This window comes from Monodon monoceros, unplaced genomic scaffold (assembly GCF_005190385.1).
Source record: "Monodon monoceros isolate NGI ecotype Baffin Bay Population unplaced genomic scaffold, NGI_Narwhal_1 Super_Scaffold_18, whole genome shotgun sequence".
Classification (NCBI taxonomy): Eukaryota; Metazoa; Chordata; class Mammalia; order Artiodactyla; family Monodontidae; genus Monodon; species Monodon monoceros.
In genome coordinates, this window is record NW_021703774.1 from 145,571,573 (window position 1) to 145,582,670 (window position 11,098).

General features: G+C 59.4%; 1 protein-coding gene across 5 annotated transcripts in view; it reads right to left on the reverse strand.

Moving 5' to 3' along the window:
* The window catches only part of PTPRF (protein tyrosine phosphatase receptor type F), a 116,422-nt gene that overhangs the window by 45,342 nt on the left and 59,982 nt on the right, over positions 1–11,098 (reverse strand). For all 5 annotated transcript variants that reach the window (XM_029228139.1, XM_029228138.1, XM_029228141.1 and 2 more), the window contains exon 6: positions 4,779–4,967. In XM_029228139.1, the coding sequence (XP_029083972.1) occupies positions 4,779–4,967 (189 nt within the window). The remainder of the gene's footprint in view (positions 1–4,778; positions 4,968–11,098) is intronic.

Here is an 11,098-nt window from a genome sequence, read left to right on the forward strand (position 1 = left end):
CTAACCAGGTCTGGCTCACAGCCTTCCCACTGGACACAGAGGCTGGAGACAAGGCCAAGGCAGCTGCTGGGACCTGGGCTGTGTGCAAGGCACGCAGAGGCTGTCCAGGAAGAACCATCATCACCGTGATCCTCCAAGCGTGGTCCACGGATCTTCAGTGTCCCCAGAGGCCCCCTTCGGGGGGTCCGCAAGGTCAAAGCCATTTTCATAATACTGAGAAGCTTTTTGCCTTTTCCACCCTTGTTCGCTCATGAACATACAGTGGAGTCTCCCAGAGGCTTCAGGACATGTGATAGCACAACAGACCAAAAGCAGAAGCAGGTATGAGAATCCAGCTGTCTTCTATTAAACCCCAAATTAAAGAGATTTGTAAAAGTGTAAAACAGGGGCACTCTTCTCACTAAATGCTTTTGTTTCACGAAATATGATTATTTTCCATTAAAAAATATTGTTTACGTTAACATGTAATGGGACTTTTAATTATTTTAAAGTGGATTAATAAATATTTAAAATCTTCTCAGTCTTAACATCTAATCTGGCAAATACTGATAAATAAAACCCACACAAACAAAAGCTCTTGGAGGTCCTCTGATATTTACAATCAGGGGTCCCGAGACCAAAAAGTCCACACGGCTGATCAACTCCTACAGTCCAGGCCTGACCTGGGATGGGGAGGGGAACTGGGAGAGGGAGGGGTGGCAGCGTAGATGCTCCAGGACTGGGACACCCTAGCTTCCGGCCTCAGCTCTTCCGAAACCTAGCCTGTTGTGTGACAAGTCTCTGGGCCTCTCCGAAAAGTCGTTTCCCCACCAAACGGAAAGAATCTGCCTTTTCGATTTCCCGAGATGGGTGTGGGAGACTGGAGGGTCCCCCGGATCTCACATTGCCCCTGAGGGGTGCCAGTGTGTTCAGACAAGAGGGACCATCACCGAGAGCGGCCCTCCTGGCAGACCGGCTGATGGTGGGACGGAGGAGGGGCTGCAGCCCTCAGGCCCACCGCAGAGTCCCATCCGCTGGGACAGCGGGCCTCTTCCCGCACCCGATGCCGGCATTCCGGCTCAGGTGTCAGGGTGAGCAGTGGACAGGGTGGGCAAGTGGTCCTCCAGGGTAACGGGGATGGCGGCGTGCACACGCAGGCGCTGGGAGGAGCGGAGCACAGGCAGTGTCCCGCAGGGGCCCGTCCAGGCTTGGCAGAGTGCAGGGCCAACAGCAGTGGCTTGGAGCCCCACTTGGAGGTCAGCCCCCTCGCTGCTCCAGTGATGCTGCCCGCTCCTGACTTCCACTCTCCCTGAGCTTGTGCCCATTCCTCCAGGGCCCACACCAGGCCTCAAGTTAAAATCCTCCAAGAGGCTCAGGCTGTGGCGGCAGGTGACATCACTTCGGAGAAGAAGGCGCCTGTTGAGCAGAATTCGTGCCTGGGCCGCGCACGCCGCCAGCTGCCCTCCTCTCCAGCTCTTCACGCCCTGGTGACACGTGCTGGGGCTCGGCCCGCAGATGCCTGAGGAGTTCTGGGTACTGGTCAGGGCGGGCCTGAGGTCCGGAGAGGACGAGACTATGGCGCTCTGGGGCCCTAGCAGGGTCCAGCTGCTCCCCAGGCTCCAGGTTAGTCAGATGTGACAGAAGCCCCCTGGATGCCGTCCCGGGGGAGCTCCCCGGCCTCGGATCTCCACGTGACCCGGGGTGGGTGACTCCCTAACTCAGCTGTAAAGTAGGCATGATAATCACAAACTGTCCTACTTCTCAGGGTTGCAGGAGAATCAAGTGCAACCAAAGGCAGGAAAGCACTTTGTAAACTGTTGGTGATGCGTTAACCGTGGGGCCCCTGTAAAAGCTGAGCGCTCAGGGGCCCGATTCCACTCCAACAGGCATGTCAGATGTGCGTGGCACAGCCCCAGCACACTTCTCAATGGTACAGGACAGGGGCAGCTGCTATTGGGTCAAGGGTCAGGGCCCGGGGTCAGGCAGTGATGGAGACAGTCCTGTCAGTTATTGCGGAGGTGGGATGACTGAGGCCCCTCAGGTGCCATCCCAGGAGTTGGACGCTGGGCCCACTACCCTTAGGTTACAGCTTCCAGGAGGCAGGAAAGGTCAAACAAGAAAGCAGGGGGAATGAATGTTAGTCTGAAAGGACAGGGCCCAAAGGTCACGTTCAGGAAATCATTCATCCTAAGGGCTCAGAGATGCCTGTCCTACGGCGGGGCTTGTGCTGGCCACTTGCGGGGACCTCACAGACGGGAGCCAATCCCAGGCCCTCCCTGCAGAGTGCCCAGCCGAAGTGAGCAGAGCTGGAGCCAGACGGTGACAACACAAAGCAGGGTGAGTCCTGAAGGAGCAGGTCTCAGGCAGAGAAGGGGAGCTTCACGTTCCAGTGAACGTGAGCAGAGGGCGAGGATGTGGTCGGGGGCTCAGTGCAAGTCGGGGAGTGGCCGGAGCTACGAAGAGCCCCATTCATGGAACCCTCATCACACGCCAGTTGACTACAGCTCTCACTGCCTTTGTCTCACTTAATCCTCACTGTAACTCTTTTCTAAAGAGGAGAAAACTGAAGCTCAAAGTTAAATAACCTTAGCGAGGCCAAAGAGCTAGTGAGTGTAGCCGGGACCTGGTGAGACGAGCTGGGGGAGATGGCAGCGGGGGATGAGATGAACCGGAGATGGGAGCTGGGGGGGGCGAGAAGGGCTCTGGGTGCCTTGTTCAGGAGTGTGCACCTGACCATGGAGGCAATGAGACGCCGCTGGGCTTGTCAGAGCACAGAGGGCGCGGGCAGAAAACTCCGCCAGTGCTGCGGGATGGATTCAAGGGGAGAGTCTGGAGGCAGGGAGAGCAGTGTTTGGTGACCTGGGATACGGCCAAGGCAGCAGAAGGAGGAAAGGGGACCAACTGAGAAGCATGTGGGTGACAAATCAAGAGGGTTTGGCGGTTCCTTACATGGAGTAGGAGTTGCAGTGTGTCCTAGGTTTCAGGTTAGAGGGGCTGCCACTCAACAGAGAGAGGGTCAGGGGGAGAAGGGCACCGCTGTTTGGCAAGGAAGTTACCACCCTTCACAGTCAGGGTGACACCCAGAAGGCAGATGGGTGTTTTAGTCTAGAACTCCAGCAAGACGTCTGGGTTAGACAGAACTGGGAATCTCAGGAGTGGAGGTAAATGGTACCTGAAGCTATAAGGGTGGGCGAGCTGGCGTGGGAACGGCTGTGTCTATGGGACAAGAGCAGGGTTCACAGGCTCCCCGGCTGGAGGGACGAGCAGGAGGGGCTGCTGGGCAGACAGAGAAGGGGCACTCGGAGAAGTAAGAGGAAAGCCAGGGAGACAGAGGAGAGAGTGGCTAAGAGGGAGGGAGGGTGCTGGCGGCTGCTGAGAGGCTGAGGAGGCCGGCGAGCAGCATCCAGTGGAGTCCTGGGCGGGAGCTGACTCACAGGGCCGTGAATGGGTGCCACCGGGCCCGGCACACAGCAAGCACTACATAAATACTTAACGAAAGAACATGCGAGACAGCGTGCCTTCCCAGAACTGCTGCCACAGTCAGCGCCGTTCCGGGCAGAGGCCAGGCCTGCGGGGAGGACCATCTGGCTGCTTGGGGAGCCTGCCTGGGGGCTGCGGGGAAACGCAGAGGAGCTGAACCATGGCGGTCACCGTGCCGCGCTGGGCAGTGGCCGCAAACGCTGGTGGACCGTTTCCTGCCTTGATTATAGCTGTTTTAATTAACTGCGCTACAGCTGCCTCCATCTTGTTGAGTTCAAAATTAAATTAAATGAGCTAACACTTCACAGGCTGTCTCAAGTGGCCGTGGCCGGGGCCAGAATCCTGCCCCTGCTGGGTGGCTTATCCCTCACTCCTCCCCTGGGCACCACAGGGGTGCCCACCTGGCAGAAGTTGGTGAGGAGGGGCTGGCAGCCCAGGAGTGGCGGGGCACCTCTGCAGCCTGCAGGGCCCTGAAAGGGGCACAGTCATGTCCTCCTTTGCGGTGTCGACACCGTAGGTGATGGGCAGCGGGGGCTCTGGCTGGTGCTGCCCGAGCCATCCTGCCTGAGCCCGCCACCCCACAGCTAGCAGGAGGGCTCCTGGACCAAGGTCTATCAGGGCAGCCCATGCTGGCAGGAGGCGCAGAATTGCAGCTAAGCGGATTCCAAGGCTCCTCTCCCGCCTGCTCTGTTCCCACAAAAACTGAATCAATTATCCTGGCGGGAGCCTCGCAGGCAGATCGATCGACGGGGCGACACCTCCTGCCCGGTCAAGGCGGCATCCTTGCTCGCGGGGCTCCAAGCTGGCTCGACTGAGACATCCAGAGGAGACAGGTGGCCCTGGTGGCCGAGGGATGGCAGCACATCCCCCTGGCTCCAAGCCTCTGAGGTCCAGCCTTTTGAAGCCTGATGAACCAGGCATCTTTGGCCTCTTTCCCTGCCGTCTGAAGTAGCAAAGAGAAGCATCACCCAGGCCCCCCTCAGGCCAGGCTCCAGGGAAGGTGAAGGATGAGCACCCACGGAGCACCTTCGCAGAGCCCAACGCCAGGCTGGGAACAACACTCGTGCCTCAAGGAGCAGAGCTGGACTGAAGTCTGGAGTCTGACAATCCCGGGAAGGTGAAAGAATCACAGCTGACCAGCCCTCGCTGCCAAGCTTTCTTCCTGGGTGGGCCAGGTGGGCCTATAGCAGGATCTGGCCCGTCCACTGGGCGCCCTCTGCTCAGCCCCAGGCTGAGGCCTCCCATGGCTCCCAGGCACCCAGGCCCAAGAGGGGAGGCTGCGCTGGGTTCCGGCCCCTTGACCCTCGCCCTCTGCTCACCTGAACGCAGCTGCTTGATGCGGCCGTTGCTCGTGGCGGGGTCCACAGGGAGGAAGTCCTTGAACCAAGAGATCTCAGGGTCTGGATTCCCACCTGCTGCACACAGCATGGTGGCCGTGCGGGCCTTCTCCACCACCTTCAGCTGAGGCCCCATGTCAATGGAGGGGAAGCCGGGGGGCAGCTGTTCCTCTGCAGGTGAAGAGCAGACGTGCACGTTAGGGCTGGCACTGCCTGCCCACGAGGACCACCCCAAGACTCCCAGGGTGGCTGGGATCGACTTATCTCTGCCCTGACTTCTAAGCATGAAGCCTGCCCTGGCATGAGGAACCAGAGTCCCGAGCCCCACTGCCCAGCCCTGCCCTTCACAGGGCCAGGGAGCTGCCGTGGGGCCCACCCTGCCCTGTCAGGAAGTCTCCGGGTCTGAGAAGCAATGCCTCGGACTGCAGACATGAGCACTTATCTCTCTGGGGCCTGGGAAAATGAGGATTGAGGCTCTACTGGCCACAGCAGAAAGTGCTCCACGGATGCTGGGCTGTAGGGGGCCCAGGGCTCACACAGTGGCATCAACAGCCACAGCTCAACCCAAAGGCGCCCCGTGCTGTTCAGCCCCCACTCCCTCTCCTGCACGTGCAGTGTCCCCTCCACTGCCTGTATCCAGCCTTCAGCTCCACCACGTGGCAGAGCCCCACGTCATAGCCTGGGTTCTGGCCCCGACTCTGGGCGCCCTCTGCCCTACCAATGACCCACCTTCGACCCCCGGTCCTGACCCTGACCCTCCTCCCTCGCTCAGTCCTGACCCTGGAAGCCACGGTCAGGCCTGGGGACCATGTCTGAGCACGTGGAGGCTAAAGAGATAAAAACGCCCTGTGAGGATACCAAAAGTTGATGAGGGGGGCAAAACTCCACGGTTGCCTTCTCCCGGCTTGCCAGGGGGTGAGGGCTCACTTCCATGAGCGCAACAGGCATGGGCCACAGCAGCACACCCCTACTCACGTGGACTCGTGCATCAGCCCTGAGGGGCCAGGGATGGGGCAAGGCTGCCCACTCTGCACCCCTGGGATCACACACTGGGCCGGTAGCACAGGCTCTGGATGAGTACAGACCAAGTGGAGCTCCCACCTCCATCACTCACTAGCTCTGTGACCTGGGAGTGTTACTAATCCTCTCCCTTTATCCATTTTTACCTATAAACAGGGTTCAAATGCCCTCCTTGTAGAGCCGTTGTGAAGACTACATGCAATGATACACATAAGGTGCTGAAGAGTGCCTGACAAAGAATCCGAACCCAATGACTATTGGTTGACGTTATTATTATAACTAGCAAGGACTGGGCCACTGGGGGCAGACAGGTACCAAGACTTGGGCCTGGGGCCCCCTCTCCCGTCCTGGGCTGGCGAGAGGCGCTCCCTTCCAGGAGCAAGCCACAGAGTGAGCGTGAGAAGTTGGCAAAGCCTCTCTGCCAGTGTGGATACCAGGCACACCCAATGCGGGCAGGGGAACCCTGTTCTTTGTCAGTCTCCTGGCAGGGGGGCGGGGCTAAATGGTGGGGGAGACCGGGAGGCCAGCACCGCTCCCGTCTCCCTCCTGCAGGCCCAGCACAAGACGAGCGTGGGGGGATGTTTGCTGAGGTCAGGCTCCTGTGCCAGGGGAAAGACAAGCGGGATCCTCAGAAGGGAGGAAAGCAGAGGTTGGCGGGGCTGCTCCCCCCAGAGACCCCGGGGGACTGGCTGGTGGGCAGGCAGGAGAGGAAGCTGGAGGAGCCTCAGCAGGCAGGGGCAAGACATCGCTCTATCTGCTGCCACATCCCGGGGGCGCTCTGCCGAGGCTCCAGCTGCCTGGGGCATCCCTAAGGGACTGTGGCCCTGTCAGGAGAAGTGGGGGGTCTCGGGCTGGGGAGCAGTAGGACTCCCAGCACGGTCTCGCCTCCCAGCTTCTCCCGGTAACTGGCAGAACACTTCCCCACCCGCAGCCCTGTAAGTTCCAGACATGAGCCCAGCGTGTCCTTGGCTGTAAATATGATCCCACAGCGTCCTGACTTTTAGCTCTGATTTTTAAAAGGACAACGTTAACAGTGGCAAGGAAAGGGAGGATGGAAATGGAGCAGGACTGGGGATGCACCAAGCAGGGGAACAGCCTCCTTTGGTCCTGCCGTCACTTGCTTTTCCAGGAAGGCCCGGGCAGGGCTCCGTCCACGTCCACCCTCCCTGCCCTCCCCAACAGCCAGGGGACACTCAGGGCTGCTGGAGCCATCCTAGCCCACTGGGGCACCAGTCTAGCTCTTCCCAGACCTCAATCCTACCTGCTCAGCCCTCCAGAGCAGTGGAGGAGGGAGGGGGGCAGGGCCTGCCAGAGTCAGGGCCCAGGAGTCAGCTCGCCTTCATCTCTACCCACAAGGTGCTGCTCAAGGAGAAGGGAAGAAGTACAAACACCTGCAGCCCTGTGTCCTGGGAATATACGCTGAATGCCTAACACAGGGAAAGTCTTTGGGATTTGTGCCAAATTAAGGACAATTAATTTTCCTCCCTCAATTATCGTGCCCTCAGTGGTTCTGTCCTTGGCTCAGATCATCCCTCAGGCACAAACCGGCGTGTGTGAAGAGCTGTCCACAAAACAGCGGGACCCCAAAGCCAGTCCCTTGTGCCAACTAGGCTTCCAGGCACAAGTCAGAAGGCTGCAGTTCTGCACCTTGGGGAAGGGAAGCGTGTCTCACAGGAGGACTCCAGCCCCTCGGGAATGACCTGCTGTTGGCTCTTCCTTCTATGCTCACCCGCGGGGGCCTCCGGCACATTCAGATATAGCCAAGGACAGCAGCCATAACTGACGCCCGCGTCTTTCTGGACAAACTGAGCACTGGGCAGGATGGTGTAAACTGACCCACCATCAGACTGTGACATTTATCCTCTTCACCCCCCGCCTCCCCTCCCCACCCCCCGCCCAGGAACCACAGGAGCTTGGGGCCACTGTAGCCTGAACCACTCAGGCTAAGGACCAGGGCAAATTCCTCAGGCTGACTTGCATGATCACTCCAAACCCATCAACAACCGGGAAAGCAGAGATCCAGATATGAGGGATAAAGGTTAGGTTTATGGAGCATTTACTAGTTCCAGGTACCGCGTTGAAATGCTTTACAAAATGATTTTACCGAAACTATGTAAGGTACGTGAGCAAATGGGGGTGTAGAGATATCTAGGAAGCTGCCCAAGGTCACAGAGTTAAGTCCAGGTGGGGCTGGCACGAGACCAGGGGATGGGACTCCACGCCTGTCAGGTTAGGGGAGCCGGCTCCGGAAGGTCTCAGGGGAGTCCTGGGGGAGCCAGCCACCATCCTGCCCCCGTACCACGCCCTCTGCCGGCTGGGCTTCAGGCCTGCCGCTCTGCTGCAGACCCCTGCACACACGCCGCAGCGTTTTTATTTACTGCAAAACGAACACGACTGTCCCCCACACATGGCCACCCTCGGGAATGCACCCACGTTCCAACACACGCATATACGGGTCACGCCGAATCCTCTCAAAACCCGTCCTGAGGGCGGAGGGGCTGCGGAGCGCCAGGAGAGGAAGGGTCCCTCCCGCTTCCAGGCCGCCGGTAACTATGGCAACGGCGGAGACTCCGCGCCGCGGCGGAAAGGCGGCACATGCCGTGTCCACGCGGGGCGCGCATCTCCGGTCCGAGCCGCTGCCCCCCCTCCCGCCCCCGCCTGGGTGGAGTCACGGCGCCCCTTCTCAGGCCCCCACTCCCCAACCCCAGGAAGCCCAGCTTCTTTCACGCTCAACCGACGCGTAGCTAGGGGCTGCCCCCTTAGCGCGCACAGCGCCGGGAGGTCCCTACACCTGCCTCGCAGTCTCAGTGCCAGACTTCCGCAGTGTCTGTGCCTCTGGGGCGAGGTCTATCAATCCTCTGATAAAAGGGTCCCCGCGAAGGAAAGAGAAACCCATAGGGACTTTAGGGGACCGCAGAGGTACTGGGGAGCCTCTACAGCCGTTTGTGGATTCTGCCTGCATGCACATGTAGGGCGCACACATTCCTAGTGTCTGCCCGCACAGATCTGTGTACCTGTGGTGGGTACACACGTGTGCATGAATTGCGATGGTCTTTAGATACTGCAGTGGGAACCCTGACCCCTTCTTCCCTGCTATCCCCACTGGGCAGAGGAAGGTGACAGGGTGTGGGGGGCTGGGGGATGGGTGTTGGGAGCCTAAGGCTCAGAGAGGGGCAAGAGCTTGGCTGAGGTCCCCACAGCAGCAGTGGAGCTGGATCAGTTCAACTCCACAGCTCACCTGCTATCTTGGTGGCTTCCTGAAGGAGGAGGGAGATGCAAGAGTAGGAAACACTTGAACAGGAGAGGTAGGGAGAGCTTCCTGGTGGAAGGGAGGGAGGGGCTGCCTGAGTAAGGGCAGTGGTCCGGGGAGACAGTGGGAAGGTGAGGCTGCTTGGAGCTAAGGCCTGATGGATGCGGCTGGGGCGGAGGTGGACAGGGGCTCAGCCTAGGCTGGCTGCAATGACTGGGGGAGGGGGCTGCTGAGGCCCCCTACAAAGCACACACAGGTCTCTTTGTCCAGCTCAGCCTGGGATGCCTGAGGCGGAGTCTGGGCCAGAGGGAGGGGGCTGCACCAGGGAAGCGGACAGATGGGGACGCCTTGCGGGGTCCCGGAGCGGGCGGCACCGTCTGTCAGCACGAACTTCTCACCCGCGTTTACCCAGCTTCCTGGCGGCTCTGTGCGCACGCAGACACACACAGGCACACACATACACAGGCTCCCTGGGGTGGCACCGTCTGTAGGCCTGAACCCCTCCCCTGTGCCTGAGTGTTAGGCCTGGCCTCACCCCTTCTCTGAACGTAGACACCTAGATACATGCACAACCAGGGACCCACAGAGATATACGTGGAGAAAGAGACAGGTGCAAAAATAGAAACCTACATGTGCGTGCAGAGGGGCACCTGCAGTGACAAGCACCTGTGGAAACAGACTCATGCAACCAGATCCAGAGGGAGAGCGCGCAGAGACACAGAAACACACATGTGCAGACATGCAAAGATAACACGTATGCTGACACACGTGTCCCTGGAGACGCATGCAGGGACAGAGCCGGGAAATGCAGACAGGGACGCATGAGGGGACCTCGTGGGTGGCAGGGCTGCTGGTTCCCCCAGCCCTCCTGGCACTCTAAGGAAACCAAGGCTGCCTCGGGCCCTGTCCCTGAGGCAGCTCCATCCTTAGCAAGGTCAGGGCCAAGACACCCCCTAGCAGATGGGAAGGGCTCCTCAGACCCGCAGGTTCCCACACTCTCCCAGAGAGCCCCACCCCACCCCCAGACTTCCAGGCAGTAAGGGGGGCCTGGGGAGCTTTGGGCTCCCTTCGCAGCTTTCAGGCTTGATTTTCAGCTTTTTCTAAGAGAAAACTCCCACCTCTTTTAGCACTCAGATTTCATCAAACTTGGCATCTTAAAAGCCTGTTTTGTTTTTGAGTCTGAGCTGTTTGGGGCCTGTCGGCAGCATAAGCTAGCCGAGAACAGCCAAGCAGCCGAGGCCTCCCCCTTGCGGTCCCCCACCTCCAGGGCTTCCCTGGCACCTCACAGGGCTCTACACAACCTGGTTGGTGAGGCCTCCCAGCCACACACACCCAGGTGAACCTGGGCACTGTCCCCAGGCCCATACCCTTTCCACATTCCAGCTTCTGGGCCCTGACCCACAGCGAACTCTTCCTGGGGTCCCCACCTCAGTCCTACTCCAGGACGACTCTTTTGATCCCTTTACTCCCCTAGGTTCAGGCCCAGTCCCTCCAGACCACTGAGAGCCTCCCACTCACTCCTCAGGTCCCTGCAGCCCAGCTGCCACCCCCATGGCTTCCTGCCAGCGTGCTCACCAAGGTCGACCATGACTCCATGGAGCTAAGTCCAAAAGACACGTCTCATCGTTCATCCTGCCTGACCTCTCGACAGCACCCCTCCCTGCTCCTTCCAGATGCTTTTCTCTTGACTTCCTCGGACTCACCCCTACCTCTCAGACACCTCCTCACCAGATTCCTATGCAAACTCCCCTCCCAACATGGAAAGCTAGCGTCTGGGGCTCCATCCGGGCCCTCTTCCTCCCCCTTGACTCTGGCTCCGTAGGATTTGCCATTTCTCCACCCTCAGAACTGCATCTCCAGATGTCCCTGAGTGCCAGTCCTCCTTGACACCCCTACCTCCAATGCCTGCGCACACCCGATGCAACGGATTTCTAAGTGGGCTCATCAACTTGCCCCTCAAACCAGGTCCTCCTCCCATACCTGAGCCTTAGAAAATAGAACTGCCGTCTACCTGGCCCCAGGTCCTCCTCCC